This window comes from Crocodylus siamensis, chromosome 4 (assembly GCF_052110815.1).
Source record: "Crocodylus siamensis isolate JL-2025a chromosome 4, ASM5211081v1, whole genome shotgun sequence".
Taxonomy (NCBI): domain Eukaryota; kingdom Metazoa; phylum Chordata; order Crocodylia; family Crocodylidae; genus Crocodylus; species Crocodylus siamensis.
Window position 1 is genome coordinate 29890430 of NC_143398.1, and position 20316 is coordinate 29910745.

The 20316-nt window shown below is 41.5% G+C and overlaps 1 protein-coding gene across 2 annotated transcripts in view; it reads left to right on the forward strand.

Moving 5' to 3' along the window:
* TBC1D22A (TBC1 domain family member 22A) overlaps positions 1 to 20316 on the forward strand; it is a 449980-nt gene that overhangs the window by 235573 nt on the left and 194091 nt on the right. For both annotated transcript variants that reach the window (XM_090042105.1, XM_090042106.1), the window contains one exon: positions 282 to 357. In XM_090042105.1, coding sequence (XP_089898231.1) covers positions 282 to 357 — 76 coding nt within the window. The remainder of the gene's footprint in view (positions 1 to 281; positions 358 to 20316) is intronic.

The following is a 20316-nucleotide window of genomic DNA, read 5'->3' on the forward strand; positions in this document are numbered from 1 at the left end:
ACAGTGCCCTAAACTTCAGTGGGGAGGAATTTAGTGAGTAAAGTTAAGGTGAAGCAGTCAAAACTGTAACAGATGCCACTGGATATTATCACTGTGTCTGTGGAATGACTGATTATTTTCTATTAATAATAAAAGACTTTAGAGATTTGATTTAAAAAAAAATCACTTTCCTAGAGAATTTTTATTTTTTAGAGAGACAAACACCCAATATGTGCATTTCAATAAGCAATTGGAAAAACCTTATGTTTTGCCAATATGTATTTTTATATTTGTCTCCTCAGGACAACTATACCTTTGCACAGCCAGGGATTCAGAAGAAAGTGAAAATGTTGGAAGAACTTATTCGTCGGATTGATGGTAAGTCTTAAAAGCTAACCTGGAGTCTAAGTGCTGCTTCATCAACAGTGTTTAGTTAAAAGCTTTGTGAGCAGTCCAGCCAATATCAGTGTAGTTATCTACCATGACAGTGTAACACAGCCTTTCTCAGACAAAGTGTCATACTCAATCAACCCGTGGCATAGTGGCTTTTGCAAGATCAGTGCTGTGTATCATTTAAAGGAAAGCCACTAGAGCATGAGCCACTTTCATTACTTTTTATTAAGGCAATATAATCAAAATTCAATGGCAATCTCTTTGCAGCAGAGTAATGGTCATATACAAAAGGCAGCCAGCATTCATTTTGCATTAAGCTCAATGATTGTTGTAATTCGGCAGAGTCAGAGTGATTGTTTATGGTTGTCCTTCGGCACTATGTTTTGTGCCTTTGTGCATCATTTTGTTATCAAGAATGCTTGAATAATTTCTCTGTGGAATCCAATTAATTACTAACTCTGGATGTAACATCTTTAATATTATAGATAATTTACAGTGTGTGTAAGGGTAATTTTAGATTATGCTTTCATGTTTTATCAGGACACTGAAATATTTTATACCTTCATCCTTAAAATAATTCTCTTCATGAAATGCTGACTGTCACATTGCTATAGCAGAGTTTAATTAAATGAAATTCAAGAGATAATGCTTGCCCACTCTAAACATATTCTCCTGATAGTTTGCTAAATTAATGAACAGAGCATTAACAAAGTGATGCCAAGCAGAACTAAGCATATATTTGTGACACTGGCCTGTCGATGATGAGATAGGGGACAAATATATCTTAAATAGGTTAATACTGGATAACCATCTTGAAAAGATGATTTCTGCCTTTTCATTTTACATATTGTAAGCTTTTCCTGCACCAGTGCTTACTACAGCATATTTTATCTTTGTTTGCACATATTTACATTTTGAATACTTCACATATTTTCTAGGTTCCTTTTTAGGGTCATAATAAATAATGGTTATAAAATAGGAAACAAAATTGATTCTATTAAAAGACTTCCAGTGGTGGAAAAAATGACACAGACCCATTCTTAGAAAATATGTATTGAATATATAAAAGAGTGCATTGCTTGTTTTAGGAAGCTGTGTTGGTGCAAGTGTATTTATTTATATGAACATAATTACGTTTATGTAACACACCAAGCTATACGGTACACAGTCAGTGCATTTAAGGTGGGAAGAATACTTTTTCAGTACATTACACTTGTGTGGCAAGCAAGTTGACATTGCGATATTTGGAAATATACAGATAATTTATTTTTTTTTAAATTATATTTTTGCTGAGTTTTTTCCAACCTTAAAAAAATGTGTGTTCTGAACATGTTTATCCTTCATGATTATTTTAAGAGTTATATCTGGGGTTAGTGTGCTGATTCCAAACATTTGTAGAACCACGTTTGTACAGACTCCTATACTGAAGCATTTTAGATATTAATAATACCTAAACTGATAGACTTCCTATATCTTAACAGTTAAACATTTTTTGTAAGCTAGTTCTTCAGTCCGTAATGTTTTTCTAACCATTTTGTACAGTAAATGTTCAGTTTTGGATATTAAAATATTGAACATTATTTTACTGGATATTTTAGTTCTCTTTTGAAAAATATTTGTTTAGCCTTCTAAGAATAAAAGAGCTCATTTGTGCTATCAATCCTTTAATGGGGATGGTTGAATGATTTTTTTGCATGTGGATTATTCATTCTTCAGTTTTGCCAGTTGGCTTTAAAAGATTTTCCAGTGAATAAATCTTGCTCATGAATCTGTCCTTTGCCAGGTCTGCAAATTGCAGGTGAAATGTGAGTTGCAGGTGTTTTTGCCTAATTTAAATATTTTGGTGAGCTCTTTAACTTCTTCAAACAAAATGCTGTTAAAATACTGCAGCCAGGAAGCATAATCCCATGAGCAATAGTCTCCTTATCTTCTTGATCTGAAATATGTCCATTTTTCATCAATCGATGGTCAACCTGTGCTGTGTTTAAATTTATGTAACATTTAGTAAATATCTGCATGTACACACAGACTCTGCCAGTAGTGCACTAGCATAATGTCATTTACTTTGAGCCACACTACACATCAATATTTTTTCCTGTAAATTTCTATAACAGTAAATGTGTGTTTAGCATTAAGATGCCAAAGACTATTCCTTTTGTATAGTAGAAGCATCAAGGTTCATAAGTCTGAGAATCCAACAAATATTAATCTCTTTAATACTGTTATCTAAACAGAAATAAATTATGTTAGTTTAATATTAATAAAGTTATGTTGTTAACTTTATGCAGTCCATACATTTATTCAGTTGAACATTGTTTTCTTGAAATTCAGCAAAAGAACAAACTCATTTCAGTTGTTTTTTTTTTTAAAAAAGAAAGATGCTAAACACATCTGAAAAGTATAAATTGCTGCTTGTCTTAATGTACAAAGTAATATACAATTACAAAGCCTAGGTCCTGCTGAGATTTAATGGACCTATGCTTCCATTCAGAATCATTATCAGTAATGTATGCATATACTGTAAAGCACGTACAAAATTATTTTTAAAAGCATCTGTCATTATTTGCAAGGCATGCTGTGCCACCTGTTGGGGACAGATTTGAGCATCAGAAAACAATCCAAACTTAGGTATGTTAAGTGTCCTGACTCGTGTAATACAGGTTCTTTTGTTCTCTTATCACCTTTCTTTGACTGATTTGTATAGCTACATTTGCGTCGGCTTTGAAGGAAGTAAATTGACATATACTTTATAATAAAATGACAATAATTTTATGAAGAAAGCTAAAAAGTGCATCAGGAAAAATAAATTGAAAATGACTGCTTGCTGATTGTAAGCACACCTCTAACTCCATCTGTTTTGATACAGAATGACCAGTTCAGACTTTCTGATGGGAGTAGAGGATTGGGAAAATTATGCTCAAGTAGAAGTCTCAGTTAGTGGGGTGGGAAGAGGCTGAGAAGTTAGATTTTGAAACCAGGGAGCATCTCATAAAGCAACCTGAAATAAAACTAATCTTTCAAGTTGCATTTATATTGCTGTAGGGGTTGTAGCGTTGTTTGGCTCATCTGTGGTGATCCTTTTGGGAACGGGTCCTTCTGTAGGTGGGGACAGGTTGGGCTGTCCAGTCATCCTCTCCTTGGCTTTGCCTTCACAGAGTCTTTCAGGCCAGTTGTTGATTTGCTCCGTGATTTGAGAGGAATTCTTTGAATAAGATTCGAGACTGCGACTTCCAAAAAGCTAATAATTTCTTCTTGTACTCACCAGATAAGTTTCTTGCCCTTAAGTCATCTCACCGGGGCTTTCAGAACCTGATTTGACATGTAGCAGGAAATTAAGCAATCAATTTAAACTGTAAAGTAGATTAAAACTTAGAAGGGGGAGCTAGATTTTTATTACTGTCAGAACAGTGGAACAAGCTGCCCAAGGATTTTATAGAATCTGCTTCATTGGAGGCTTTTAAGTAGAGGCTGGATAAGCATTCATTTGGGATTGTTTAGAAATAGCACATCTTGCCTTTGTGCAGGCAGCTGGACTGTATGACCCTTGATGTACCTTCCAGCCTTCTTATATGGGCCATGTCCTTCAGTCCTCACTAGAGGAAGTCAGTGATCATCTTTATAGGTTGGTATATGTACTACAGCACTATGACCCTGCTAAAGGAGATACTGCACCTAACCATGTTGATCTGGAAGACTCTGGCTTCTTTCTCTGCACCTGAAAGGAAAGTAGCCAAGAAGTATCACGTTCTTCCTATGGAGGCTGGGTATTGTTACATGCATCTGGTGTCCTGCTGTTTGGTGTTACCTTTGACAAACAAGATGACTAGGCTGTTCCACACTTTTTCAAAAGAATAAAAGTCAAAATGTGTTGATTTCTCTGACCCTAAGTTTGTTTGTTTGTTTGTTTGTTTGTTTGTTTATTTATTTGGGGGGGGGGTTGGTTGGTTGGTTTTTGTTTTGGTCTGCTAACCTCAAGTTCCAGATAGCTAATTATCAAGCACTTCTGACCAGATATGACTTCCCTATATACCAGTGTTTTGACAGCATACAGTGGTACCCTTACCAGAGTAATCCAAAGAAGCCCTTCCAGTCTTCCTACTTGAGAGGCATGCAGTAATTAAAACATTCCAATAAGTGGATCTGGTTATGATGGGACACTGTTTCCTACTTCATGGTCATAGGTTTGGGCCCTGAGATGTTCTTCAAGGCTGAAGAGTTACAGATTTCCCAGAGAAGCTTAGAGTACTATGAAGGATTTTCAGTATCACAAGATGTGATGCTGTTGATGTGCCAGAAAATTCCAAAGGTACAAGTACCAGTCATCCTTTGCTTTGGGGTATGCCTCCCTGTTGCCCTTCCCTCTTCCTCCTCTACATACCTTCTGACCTATGAGACCTCACTAGAAATGCCAGAGCTTTCATCTGAGAAATCAATCTTCGGCCATAGAGTCTGCTCTCTTATGCAGGAACAGGCAGCAAGGAACCTTGAGAGGTTCTTTTCAGTCCCCAGAGGGGCTGTCCCCTCTTCCCATTCCTTCAACAATCACTTGGCCTACCATTTTTAAACACGATCCATAATTTCCAGGGTCCAATGGCTATTGAATACTTTCAGAATTATTTATATGTTCCAATTCACTTCACTGCCCATCACAAGCAACTCCTCAGTTGAATTTTCTTCTCATGAGATTTTTGTTTAGGTAAGAGTTTTCCTCCTTTCTAATGCAGGCTGCTTATAATAGGGAATGATGGACTTAATAAAGTTCAGTTCTTTCATTTGCAAACTAGAATTCAAGATAGGTATGCAATCTGCAGGAGGGGAATTGATTCTTCTGCCTTGACCTTCAGGATACCTGTTTTCAAATCACAATCAGACCTCCTAAGAGTATATACCTCCAACTTGGGGTGGGTCACTGCAAGTGCCTGCTGTTTGGATTTTCTTTGCCAACATACTCTTGGTTGTGGCCCTCATTCAGACATCAAGGGATGACAGTCTATTTTTATCTAGATAATTAGCTAGTGAAATGGACTTCCTCCGAGCAGGTATCAAGAGAGCCTCCTCACTACAGTGTGACTACTGTTTCCTGATTTAACATTGTTGATGAACACTCAGACTATCTTTACCTTCATGAGTCAGTATGCCAGACTTCAGTTTTGGTGCATTCAGTCATGGCTTGAAGTGTCTGCCCTTTAGGGAAATATCTGCTAAACTGGACAGTTTTAGTCCACCTGTGCATTTCTCCTCCTCTAGGGGGTAGTCAGAAGTCTGTTTCTGTACAGTAGTGATAATTGTGATGGGTACCTCCTTATTAGGATGAGCCCATACTGACTACCTCCAGACACATGATGTCAGGATGCTGGAGGAGATGAAACTCTATCACGCGAAAATTTATGGCAGTATGTACGAAGGCATGTTGAACCTTCCTAAACGCATATTGTAGTGTTGCCTGTGCCATATCTGTGATGCTGTACATCAGGGGTTGTCAGCCTGCAGTATCTGTGGCACAAGTGGCTCAGGGAGCCTCTGTGTGTGGCACACGGTGGATCAAGGAGAGGGCAGGAAGCACAGCAATAGATACAGCAGGGAGTAGAAAAACAGAACAGCAATTTCGATAGAGCAAGGGAATCAGCGTGGCACCTGGGGAGGGTGCAGAGATAATTTGTGGCACACCTGCCAAAAAGGTTGGCTTTCACTGCTCTATTAAATCAGGTTGATGTAAGATTCTTCCTATTATGCCCAAGACCACTTGGATGCTTGCAAAAAGTGCTAATCTCAGTGAAGAGATTTGAAAGGTTTTCTTTTGGTTTATACCATCACTTCTCCAGTTTATGACAGTGGGGGCAGGGGGGAGAAGGAAGAGCTGAGTGGTGCTCAAATGTTTTCAGAAAGACCCACCTTCCCACCTTGCGAGGTGTTCCTCAGTCATGCACAACTAACTTACTACTTCAAAAATAGGGGGACTTGCTGCCTAAAACAATTAGCGAACCTAAGGTTAAGAAATTGACGTACCATGTACTCTTGCAGAATGTTATAGGAATGTTCTCATTTCAAACATGCTCCAGGACATACCAGCACGTCTCTGTCACTGTGCAAGTAAAAGAAAAAATCAAATTAAACTGAACAGAAGATGCATAAAATCAACATGTGCAATACAGTATTTTTAAACAATCTGGTGGCTTATGCATATTGTAGAGGTAACAAAAAAACCATGATGACAAATATAAATTTGTGGAGAAAAAGCAATGCATGTGTGTTGGAGGGTACAGCAGATACGACTTTCTCACGAAAACATGGGGCCTCTATGCAACTGACCAATGTGTGCGTCAGTAGAAGCAAACCATGGATCATTTCCTGAGATTCTGTGTAGCGCCACAACATACCCCACAAGATCTGGCAATACCAACACCAGAAGCAGTGACTTATGCAGAATATTGAGAGCAGATCATATAGACAGGTTGGACTGGAGATGTAACGAAGAAGGAGAAGGGTGTGGAAGGGACCACCTCTCTCATCTGGGTGTACTGGGTCTCCACCTCCACTTCCTTTTGATCTTGCCTGGATGATCCACTTCCTTTTGATCTTGCCTGGATGATCTTCGTAGAGCACCTTCCACTCCTACACCATGCTTCTTACTACACCTGACTGGGTGTTCAAATTTCTAGCCTTACCTCTGGAATTCTGAACCCCTCAGTCAGCAAATGCCACTCAGTCTGCTGCCCCCAAGACTTTCGTAGGGTATCTCAATCAGTCCTTGGTCTAGATGGTAAAGCTGATCGCCAACTACTTTATTTCCTAGTGTCATGGAAGTTCAGTCAAACATCAGTGAAGTTCACTGTCTCTTGTAGTGTATGGTATCTCCATACATGGTATTGGTGAATTCAACAGTTTCTCTTTCACAGAACAGAATATTATCTGGTTGTCACTGAGTCCCCCTGTTTCACTAGCTCCACAGGAGATTGATTAATTATTTATTAGTGAAATCACTAGCCTCCCTCAATTCACAAAAGATCAGTTAATAACCCATTAAATCCTGTATTAATTATTGATGAATTTCACAATCCAACCCAATCCACAGATTAGCAATTTAATTGTCAATGAATTCATCAGTCTCTCTTGATTCACCGAAGATCAATTAGTTATTCCTGAATTTATCAGTCTTTGTCCTTCATACTAATTACATTAATTGTCTCCCTCTCTCCAATTGATGCATGAGGTGCCATCATTTAATCAACAGTCTGATGCTACTTGCTCTAAGTTTGTTACCCCCCAGGAAACAGCACTTTCCTTCCCACTGGTCAAGTTCCCCTTCACTCATCTGGTCTCACTAATTAGCGTGGTCCTAAACTTTGCCTGTTTCAGGAAATCTCACTGGACTCATGCTGCAACTTGGAGTCCTGGTTTTGCATCTCCATGTGTCATGCATAGCATTTCCAAAACCCTCTGTGCGTTCCCCTCTCTGGGGTAGTGTGCACTGACTCCTTGTTTTTGAACCTGCTGGAATGCTCGAGGACTAATAAGAGCTGGCTTCCTCCACACATGACTGTGTGCAACTGGGACCACGCTCCTTTGCCCTGGACCACCCATGGGCCCTTTTTCTGGGTGCTCCAGTGGCCACACAGCCCCACTGGGTTTTTTCAAGTCAGTCTGCTCTCTGACTGTGGCCCTGTGATATTTCTCACCTAGAACAGAGACTGGAGCTGGCTCCTTATTACAATGTGTAGCCACCCTACCATGGTATTTAACTAATGGAATTTGTGCATATGATAACCTAATTTTAGTTTGTTGGCCAACAGTGGATTGGTTGGGGAGGACCTTAGAAAACAAATAAATGAATCAGATCACCTGGGTGATGCTGCCTGGACTGCTATAGCTGCAATACCAGCTAGTGGCTCAGGGTTCACCCTCTCTCCCTGACATCTGGTGCATGCCCCCACTCCAGGGTTCAGGGCAGCATGGTGTGGTGCAGCACAGCTCATAGTGCCTGGGAAGCCAGCACCTGTGTGGTGCCACAGGGAAGGCCACAGGGATCTGAAACTGAGACAGGGTAACGGACCGTTTTGAGGAATGTCTGCCCGCATGTGGTGTAGTGGTGTGGGGCAATGCCTGCATGCATGCATGCAGGACATGCAATCTGTGGTGGGTTCTAAGGGTGCCTCTGTGGTGTGTGGTCTCTGGTGATCCAGCCTGGGGGGTAGGTGGCCCCTAGTTGCTTTGAAGTTGGACAGCCTTAAGTGATGGATACTGTCCATATGTATTTACCAGCTTATTTAATTGAGGTTTTATTTAACAGAATTTTAGGATGTGAATTATCAACGTTCAGTTAAAATGTATGATACCTAGTATGTAGACAATAACCAAGCAAGTTTTAGTTACCTCATCATGAGGCACAGTTATGCTGTTTTCATCATCATTGGGTTCAGTGGTCTTGCAGAGCTCCATGTTGTGTTTTTGTGATAGGTTGTGTCAGTCAAATTGCTCCCGTGTAGTCTTTCTGTATATTTATACAGTCAACACCTTACAAAATTACCCTTGTGATTCAAAGAGGACCTTTTTATGTTATACAAAATCAAGAATTTTATGACCATTTTTACTACTTTAAATAACTTTTAAAAGTAAGTTGAAGGTTCCTTTTCTTGGGAACTATCCAGTAACAGGTTAAAGGGTATTTTTTGCTTTGCAGAAGATGGGAGCTACCTGTATAGATTTAAAGGGGCCTGGCGAAAACAATTGCCATTTCATGCAGGCTTAAAGTATATACTTTTCTTGCTGTTAATGCCTAAGTAGGATGGGTGTCCTGCTCAGCTTGGCATAACTACTTCTTTAAAAAAAGCTATTAACCCTTATATGTTGTTTATGTAAGCTAAACTAATAAGTATCCACACCACATGTTTGAGTTCACATGATCATTAATCATTTGTTACCCAACAGCGGCTTCAGTAGGTGAAATTTATATAGCCTGCTTCCTAATCATAACAGCTACCAGCATATGAGAAGTGATATGTGCCCTTCAGAGAGTACGAATGTGTTATATTAGTGGCTTAAGCAGCATGAATCCATTCTCATGGATCACAACTCCTACCTTCCTTAAAATAACTGTCCTTGTATATACAACACAGGTCATTGCATCAGAATTAAGAGCTAGACTACTTCATTCATCTAAAAAAATTCTCTTGAACTTAAAACAGCAGAGTTTTTAATGAATCATATCATTAAAAGTTTTTTTAAGGGTTGACTGTAGTATTTTTAAGACATGGATTTTGAAGACAGAATCATTGTTCCATCTAACATATTACTGTTGTTTGTTGTTGCTTTTGTTTGGTGGAACCCAATATTCTAAAGCTTATTGGGGAAGATGGCAAGGTAGCTTAATACCACATTTACTTGATTTCAAGTTGATCCCTTCCCCCAACAAAATGGGAAAAGCCTCATCTTGGATTCAAATACTGGCTTGGGGCAGGTGACAGCTCAGCTCTGGTAATGGCTCAATTCCAACTTCTGTCTTGGGCTCAGATCTGAAGCTGGAGCTGAGCTGCTGCTTGCCACAGGCCAGGGTGGCTCATGTGGCAGGGGAGGGGGCTTGCTACATAGGAGGAAGAATGAGTGGTGTGAAGGGAAGGAGAGTGCAGGGGAGAACTGCCTATATGGCTCAGGTGGAGGCTGCACAGCCTGCCGCCTGCTCTCTGCTTGCTTCCATCCACTCTTGCTTATGTTCTTCTCTGGCTTCAGCCTGTCCAGCCCTGATCAGACCAGGCTCAGAGATGCTACTGCTCCCTTTACTTGGCCAAGCAGGGTCACTGTCACTGCAGCTACTGCTGTAGCTGCCTGTCCCAGTACTAGAACAAAACAAGAGAAGGTAAGTTGTGGGGGGGAGGGGTTAAAGAGGGTTGAAGGGAGTGGCAGGGGCCAGTTGGCACAGAAGAGCAAGGTTACTGGGGGCAGGCACAGGCATAGGAGGTAAGGAGAACGCAGTCAACAGGGGTCAGGTACAAGAATGGGGGCAGGAGATGTGCTGGGGGCAGGCAGCAGGAAGATAGTCGCAGGCATGGTGGGGGTAGGGGCAGGCAGCAGGAGGACAATTTGGCAGGGCCAGGCATGGGGGGGATGGCAAATTATATAACAAATGTATAATTTTCCATGTATAGAATTTAATTATTGGCAGGGTCATCTTAAATTTAAAGTTATCTTGGATTTGGGTAAATACAATAATATAATACATTAATTATCTAACCCCCTTCCCCCCCAAGTATCTACATTTCTATCTTAAACTGTGTGGAGCCAAAATGTCTTTTAATCTTAATCCCTGAAAATCACAAACTATTTTAACTCATTAGTACAAAGCCTGATGTTGAATGGTAGAATGGCATGGATCCTATTTTATGGCCTGGTAGTACAACTGGGTGGTCATGGTGTTGCTGCTGCTGAGAAGAGTCCTCCTCAATATTTAGCCTAAAACTTCCTTCTCATTATTTTAAAATCCTTTAAAATCCACCTATTTTGTTGTGTTCCTGGTGTATCTTGTGAAGGTATGTCTTTAGTTTTGTGTACTGTGGAAGTAGATTATATAGCAGTTGCTGCAGATTGCTTTAGCATTTCAGTGTAAAAGATCTTTTTTAATTACTTGCACGTTCATCAAGCTTTTATGAAATATTTTAATTCTGGTCTTTGTTCAGGAGGATTTTTTCCTCCTTTTATTGTTATTTAAGGTGAACACTTGTATGCAAACTCTTCCCATGCTAAATTTTAATATCTTTTGTCAGAGTACTTATTTTTTCTCGTTGTAGAATAAATTTTAAGTGGATAAAGACCTTTTTAAGAGAAATAGTACTTTTCATGGTCATATGTAATTAAGATATGGAGAATAACTGGAATAGATATGACCTTTTCAATCTTTAAATCATAATACAAAAAGGAATCTTTACCGGTATCCTGGAAGGGGAGTGGGGGTGGGGGGAGAGACAGAGAGAGACTGTTAAGAAATATTTCACACATTATTTAAAACTGCTAAACCTGAGATAGCCTACAAATGTACTGTGTGCAAAATCAAATAAACCTTTTTGAGTAGAAGGATGCTGAAATTAACTAAAGACTTGTATATCCAAAGTCTACAGATGTTCATCATTTGGCTGTTGTCATGCTTCAAGGTTCATTGTTTCTCAGTTGAATTGTAATTACATTACTATTTCTGATGGTTAGAGTAAGGTTTTTGAGCAGAAGTATTTAAAAATAGCCAGTCTTGTCTTTTCCCACACATCAACAAAAGGTATTAAAATTGCTTGGCATTTTTTTCAAATTTTCACAAAAGAAAAAAGCAGTTCTTGCTAAAAAAAAAAAAAATAGAAATGGAAAAATAGTGGCTTATTTTTAATACAGGTTTATAGCAGCTAAATGTACACTGCTTTATACTACTATGGTAAATAAGGGTATTTTTGATGCCTCAGTATGACATTATTTAATGTTAAGTTTATATTACATATTGTTTGCAGTTTTTGAAACATCACCTTGAAAATTGCGTGTCACTTCTGGGGTTAGTACTAAAGGCTAAAGATGATTATAATGTAAAACAATTCATAGATTGAATATAAACTAAGTGATCTACAGCAGTTGTATTCTCAATAGTCATAGTCCAACTTGTTCTGATGAGTCCCACAGTGAGCTCACCTAACTGAAGTTGATTGCAGGCCATCAGTGATAGATATCTTAGGAAAATAATTTTACAGGAGAGGAAAAAATAGAAAAAACGCACCATGTGGGTTTCTTTGTTGCATATTCAAGAAGGCAATGGAATACTGCTTTCCCTTTATGGGTACATCCAGACAAGCGCACACACATTAGTGGCACATATTTGTCTTGCTTCTTGGTGCCTCAGGGCATGCCCCTGCACATACTCTCTGGTGCATGCCAAATTTCCTAGGTGGGGTATGGGAGGCTGGTGTCAGCATCTGTGTTGGCCCCAACAGCCTTACCTGGGGTCCTTGGGGACTCCCAGGGCAGCACTGACACTGATCCTGTCTCTTGGAGCCTGGCTGGTAGCTGGCGCATGGCTCAAGATGGCCAGGTTACATTTATGATGACATCATTTCTTTTTTTTTTTGCAGTGGTTTTTTTTCAAACTGGGATCTACCTTTGTGAAATTTCAGTGCTATACTGCAGATTTGCAGTGTGGTGAATGGTTGCTTGTATGACACATCAAATAGCATGTTGCGTGCTTGTCTGGATCCACTGCATGGGTGTATCCACACGAGCGTGCATGTGCTCTTGCCCCACCTCAAACCCCTTTGAGGAGGGGCAACAGGCATGTGCAGGAACAAAAAAATGTCCCTGGGGAAAAAATTGAACCCTAGATATCCAGGGTTGGAGGTGCCGCTGCTGCCTCCAAGGAGTTGAGGGGGGGTACTGGGGGGGGAGGGGCGAAACCAGCAGTACTGGACTCGCCCGCCCACCACCCCTGCTCTTACCCCTCTGCCCTTGCCATCTGTCTGTGTAAAGCACTCTGACTGATTGTTTCAGTAAGCATTGTGATTGGCTGCTGAGACAACTGATCAGAGCGCTCCGAGTGCGTTACGGACAGACAGATGGACTGTCCTTTATATATAGAGAATAATGCTGTAAGACATTCTTGATATTTAAGGTACGGTGCCTTGTAGTTGTGCACAAGAATTTTGTGGCTTTCTTGGGCAAGTAATTGTCTATGAATGTAGGGGACACAGTGAACTCAGTGGCCCCAGAACTCCTTCCATTCCTGTGTTCCTCTACATTTTTATAGGCTAGTATCTAATTCATTAAGTATGGCAGATAGTGGGCTAGAGAAACTAGTTTTGGCTTTGTTAATAAATGTAGGGGTGTATAGGGAGGGGAATGGCTTGTGCTTTTTTGGTTTTGGTTACAAAGGCTGTTTTTGGACATGCCATTTATGGTTTGGATTTTAAATAAGGGCACAAATAGACTTAGGAATATCATTTTCAATTGTAAGCATAGAAATCTTAGCATTTAATTGGTAGATTGCACCAGGAACTATGTACTTAACCTCTATGTAGGATGATTTCCTTTAAAATACCATCTTTTTTTAAATTACATTTTATAGATATTTTTGTTTGTGCATATCTAATATCTTTGTTTTTTTGTACCATTCTGTCAGCTTACAATACCTGTTTCAAAGCTTTTCTGAACTTCTTAAATTTCTAAGTTTTTGGTTCTACTGACTCTTGTCTTCTGTTTGTGCTACCTAGTATATATGTGTGTCTGACTTTTCAGTTTTATGAACATTCCTTCGTAATAGTTTCACAGTAAATATATTTCACTTCATAACATACTTAAAAACAACATATTTACTTGATTCTGAGATGAGGTTTTATTCCCCATTTATCACTGTGAAAACAAAACCTCATCTTAGAATTGAGTGTCAGAGCTAGGAGCTGTGTAGAGAGCCCAACTGGGGCATGAACAGCATGCAGCAGCAGCTATGTTACTTGCTGAATTTCCTTCCCTCATCCCTCCCCTCCTCTTCCTTGCTGGCAGGGTGCCAGGTGGGGAAGGAGGAGTTTGCATGCACCACACTACAGAAAGCAGCTGTGCTGGGAGCCCAACTCTTCATCCCAAAGAGTTCTCCTTCCCTGTCGTGCTCCCTTCCCCTCTCCTCTTTCTCCTGTTTTCCTCTCCCCCTTTTGTGAGGAAACAGGAGAAAGAGGAGAGGGGAAGGGAGCATGAAAGGGAAGGAGAACTCTTTGGGATGAAGAGTTGGGCTCCCAGCATTGCTGCTTTCTGTAGTGTGGGGCAGTGGAGAAAACAACAGGAAGGAGGTAAATAGTGGGGTGATAGTCACCAGGGGGACAAGTGATGAAGGCCACGATACCTCCTTTCCTGCCCCTTGTCCCCTCCCCCCACCTGCTCCTGCTTTCTTTTCGTCTGCCTTTTTCACTGCATACCCCCACCTCTGCACCCCCCCTTGTTGACACTGGATTTAGGTTCCAGATGCCTTGTTCCAAGGGGGACCCAAAACCTTCTGGCCGACCGTGACCTTTCCATTTAATAATAGGCTAATTTATTGATACGCAGTGATAACAGAAAAGAATAATATAGTACAAGCAATTCTATAGCTACCAATCCTAGGGGTGTCATTATAGTCAAGATACAACTGTCCAGAATGCGAGCTTCACTCTGAGGTTCTCTCTTGAATGCCTGATGTCAGCAACCTGGAGGTTGGATACGGAGGCCCCCCCCCCCCCACCTCAGTGGGGATGGATGGCACGGGTTGGTGGTATGCTCTCTGTCCATGATGCCTTGTGTTTCCCTCTCATGGACCATTTGCTGCTCTAAATGCCCTCCTTTTGTATTCTTTTCCCTTCCTGATGATTCTTTATCTGTGGCTATTACTGACTGGTCTTTCTGTGTTCGTCAGACTGTCCACGTTCTGTCCTGTCGGCATATTCCTTTGTTTCACAAGCCGATCACATGCATGCATCCTCATTTGGGCGTTCTCCTAATTTGGTCTGTTTCCCCGAAATCAGAACTTCAGGCTCCCACTCTCTTGGGCCTTGTGAGCTGGGTCCACCTTACCTCATGTTGTGGAACTGTGTGGTACGTGCCCACAATTTCCCAGGCTATGTGTATATCTGTTGGCCTTGTTGTGCTAGACACCCTGTTTGTCTTAAAGTCTGTGAGAACTGTTTGACTGCTTGACCAGGATTTTAGAAACCCTTGCTACTGCTCTGGATTATTATTCTAATGCATATATATATGTTACCTATAACCAATTTCCAAAAGGGAACCTCCTAAATACCATTTTCCAGCCATCACCCCTCACCTGTCCCCTCGTTTCTGGTTTTCTCTTTGCCTGCCCCCATATTGTTGTTTTTCTGCTGGAGCAGTTGAGGGACAAATTTAAGAAGATCTCCCCCTAATAATTAAATTATAGAAACAGAAAATTATATCAGATTTGTAATTTTCCGTGTCTAGAATCTAATTACTGGGGGGTTGTTTTAAATTTGAAGTTGATTTAGAATCAAGTAATTACTGTAAATCATAGGGACATGTATAATACTATCAAAATAGAATATAGCATCTGCTGAGAATGTTGAAGATAACAATGCAGGGGTGGGCATAATATGGCCCACAGGCCAGTTTTGACCTGCCAGACCATTCTAACTGGCCCTTGGGACCCCTAAAAAATTTAGAAAACAAATATTTATCTGCCCCTGGCTGCCTGTCAAAGATGACAGGAGCTAGGGGCAGCAGGACAGAAGGGAAGTCAGTGGCAGGACCCAGGAGCCCAGCAGCAAGGCCCGTGAGGAATGCTGCGCAGGGCGGGTGGGGGGGTGTTATGTGGATGCGCAATGACTGCTGGGCAAGAGCATGAGGCCTGCACTGGTGTCCCAGGGCCAGCACTGGCAGGGCCTTGAGTGTGGTGCCAGGAATGTGGGGTCTGTGCCAGCAGGGGTCTATGGAGCTGGGCCAGGCTGCACCAGCAGGGAGACGGAGCTAGCCTGGCTCCAGAGCCCCTGCTGGCCTGGGCCTCGTGCTCCTGCTTCCCTGCTTTGGGCCCTGCCAGCCCTGGCTACAGGACATCAGCGCAAGCCCCATGCTCTTGCCCAGCTGTTGCTGCGCTCCTACATGCCTGCTCACAACCAGTGCCCCCTCACCTCCCCCCCACACCATGCGTGTGTTCATAGGGCAAGTCTCACATGTACATCCCACCATACACATGGACCCATACATCCTCCCTCCCACTACCATACATGCAGACCCCTACCCCCTGACACACCCCAGCCACCCTCCCCCCATTTATCCCCCCACAAACCCCATAGCCACCCACACCGCACATATACCCATGTGTTCCCTCATCCCCACACACCCTCCCTCATAGCCCCCTACAAACCTATACCCACTCCTCCCCCTACAATATACAAGAGTAAGACTTCATTTTAAGCAATTGTGCAATCACCTATATGTACACTACACAAACACGTGAATCAGGACAAAAATATTTTTTGAAATCAAATTAATGTTGTATATATTCAATTTTTAGAATATAATTTGATATTTTTCTGGTTCTGCCATGGCAAAACCCTTGCTGAAAGGGAGTACTTCCAGGGACAAGAGGAGGGACTTCTGGTGGCAAAGGTCAGGGGTTAGGGGGCGGGACTTCCAGTCACAAGTGGTCCCCCACTTCAGCAAGTGGCCTCCAGCCAAAATACTTAATGGATGATTTCTATCTGGTTGGTGCCTGAGGTCCTAAGATATAAGAATATAGGAAAGCTATAGAATTTTAGAATTTCTGAGCACTCACTGGGGAGCTGTAGTTCTTCTTGTAACGTTGGAGTTACTGCATTTTGTTCTGTAGATTATCAGCTTGAATGTAAAGTAGTTTTATGCACGTGGAATTTCTGTTACAGTAACATGTTAACATAGGGGTCTCTATAGCTAATTTTTCAAACAAACTATATTATCTCTAACCACTTTCACGGATTTAACAGGCTAGAATATTCAGCTTCCATGTTGAGAATGCAGTAGTTAATTTACAAGAAAAATACTTTTTGATTTAATTTATTTAAGTTTTGGATTTGCTTAAGTCCTTCAATCTTAAAAAGTCAAGAGATCAACTAAAACATTTTTTTCCGATTGAAAGTCTTATTAAGATTTATTGAAAGCCTTACTGAATATACTGTGAAATATTATAGGCGTAACTAACTTACTCGGCTTTTAATTTGCTTTTTGTCTGTTCACATAAAGAACTGATGATGTAATTATCCTGGTAGATTATGTGAGATCAGTAATACTAAACTTATTGAAAAAAAAAATAGTCACAGAGTACTTAATTATGTATGCAAATTTGTATTTGCGTATAATTACATGGAGATTCATTATTTTTGAGAACTACAATTTTTAAACAAAGTTTGTAATTGGTGATGAGACTTTCATGTAAATGTGAATTGTATTTAATTATATGTTAAGGAAAATATTTTAGTTAAATATTAAAAAGAAGACTTGCTTTCTTAATCCATTGTATAATATCTTTTTTCTAACGAATACGTGTTAGAATAAGAATTTTTTTAATCTAGCTGAATATATTTAATGATTCATGAATTTGTAACAAACTTGTAAGGATGTAAGTCTGAGTGGGAACTATTGAGGTATCGCCTTCTTTTCCACAGCAGGGAAAATACTTGCCCACATCCTCCTGAACTGTCTTTTCCCTCTTGCTGAGGAAGTCCTGCTAGAATCTCACTTTGGTTTCAGGCCATCCCGGAGTGCAGTTAACATAATTTTTGTTGCCTGCCAGGTTGAAGACAAGTGTTAGGAAGACCACCTGGATGTGTATATGCCCTTCTGACCTTACCAACACCTTTGATTGCATTAGTTGTGAAGTTCTGTGGAAAGTACTGGCCAGATCTGGATGTCTGGAAAAGTACATCAAGGTCCTGATGCTTCTCTATGACTAGATAACTGTGACAGTTCTACCTAGCAGATTGGAAACAAATCTGCTTATGATCCATACTAGGGTTAAGCAAGGGTGTGTCATCTCCCCAACTCTTGTCCATATTTTGACAGTTATCTTGGTTCTCATTAAGGGTCACCTTCCTTCTGGAATTGACATAGAATACCAAATGGATGGAGGGCTCTATAGTCTAGGACATTTTTGATCAAATATCCAAGTACTCAAAACAACCATGCTTGACCTTCAATATGCTGATGACTGCACAATCATTGTGCATTCTGGGGAAAATCTTCAGACTCTGCAGGATCCTTTCGGAGAAGTGTACTGAACTTTGGGCCTATCTCAACAACATTAAGAGAACATTAAGAAAGCTTTTTTAAAGTCAAAGTCTCCCTGTTTCAGGTGATAGGTCACCTGGTCGTAAAAGGAGATAAGATTGGTCAAGCAAGACCTACCCGCAACAACCCATATTGGCTATCCCTCAGGATGCTGCTATCGGCCAGTCTGTTAAGAATGGACTCTTTGATAATCTTGTCTAAGATCTTCCCCAGAATAGAGGTCAGGCCAATGGGCCTGTAGTTAGCTGGATCCACTTGCCTCTCATTCTTGAAGATAGGCACCACATTGCCCTTCTTCCAGTCCTTGGGCACTTCACCAGAGCACCAAGAGTTCTTAAAGATTTGTGCCGGGGGATGAGCTATGATGCTTGCCAGCTCCTTGAGTACTCTGGGGTGTAAGCTGTTAGGGCCAGCTGACTTGAAGGTGTCCAGCCTCTCAAGGTGTTCCTTCATGAGGTCAACCTCACCCAGGTGTTCCTGTCCTGTAATGGGCAGGGACACCCCTTGGGACTGGTGAAAAACCAATGCAAGGTACTCATTTAGCAAGTTGGCTTTTTCCTGGGCATCGGTTGTCAGTTGTCCATCTGATTTAGCAGGAGTCCGATGTTGCCCTTCCTTTTCCTCTGGCTCCCTACATATCTAAAAAAGGACTTTTTATTGTCCTTGATACTTGTAGCTAGTTGGAGTTCAGTTGCAGCCTTGGCTTTCCTGGTGTGCTCCCTGCAGATCTGGGCCAGTGCAGAATATTCCTCCTTGGAGGTGGATCCTGTCCTCCATCCTTTGTAAGTCTTTCTTTTTAGATGCAGGAGGTCTGCTAGTTCCCTGCAAAGCCAAGGGAGCTACTCTACTCTTTTTCTGCCTTTCCTCCAAGACAGAATAGACTTTGCTTGTGCATCCAGGATTGCTCCCTTGAGGAGCAACCACTCTTCCTGAACTCCCCTCCCCATTGGGTCATGGTCCCTTAGGGCCTCACCTACAAACCTCCTGAGCTTGTCAAAGTCAGCTTTCCTGAAGTTGAGGACTTCTGTGTTGCTGACTGACTTGCTGGTTTTACGGTGCATGGTGAAGGTGATCAGCTTATGATCACTGTTACCCAGCTTCCCTTCAATTGTTAGGTCACTGATTAGGTCGTCCCCCATAGTCAGTACCAGGTCAAGCAGCACTTTACCTCTCGTCAGCCTGTCAACTTCTTGCATCAAGTAGAGCTCATCTATGCACAAGTGAAAGCTTTGCAACTGCTCTGATTTGGCTGAGCGCTCTTCCCATGAGATGTCAGGGTAGTTGAAGTCTCCCATAACAACCATGCACCAGGAGTGCACAGCTTCAGCCAATTCCCTGGTGACCTCCTGCTCAAGCTCTTGATCCTGGGTAGGAGGTCTGTAATAGACTCCCACCATTGTGTCCCCTGTACAGTGTTCCCCATGGATTTTCACCCAGAGGGTCTCCAGTTGTCCACCCTGAGCGCCAATGTCAGCTTCTAGGGTCATGTAGCTTTCCTTGACATAGAGGGCTATACCCCCACCCCTTTTGTCCACTTGATCTCTCCTGTATAGGATATAGCCTTCTATACCTGTAGCCCAGTCATGGGTGGAGTCCCACTAGGTCTCCGTTATGCCTGTGATGTCATAATTATTTATGTTAAGCAGGAGGACAAGTTCCTTTTGTTTATTCCCCATGCTCCTGGCATTTGTGTACAGGCAGGGAAGTGTCCCTCTAGGGGACCTTGCCTTACCCACCACTTGTTCCAGGGCTGGGGCAGGGGTGGGCTCCTTTAAGTGCCTTGATCTGCTGGCTGTGCAAGGGTTCCTCAGTGGGTGAGCAGTGACAGTAGTCCCCCCATCCCCCAGTGGGCTCAGTTTAACACATTGTTTGTGGATGCCTGACTTGACTCCCAAAACAAGTGCTTTACTCAGCTTGTTAATAACCTGAGATCTCACAATAACTAAAGGAATTTATACAAGGGCACATGGAATCCATACGTGAAGAAAATGGATGCTGACATGAAAACTTATAAAGAGCTGACTGCTGAAAGATGAATGTGCAATGCTTCAGTTGCTGATTCGATTCGGAGGAGGTTCAGCCCAATTCCGTGGCCGAATTTCCGAATCTGAATCGAATCAGGAGACCCATTAATCTCTCCGAATTGAATTAGAAGCCTCTGAATTGATTTGGAGAAAT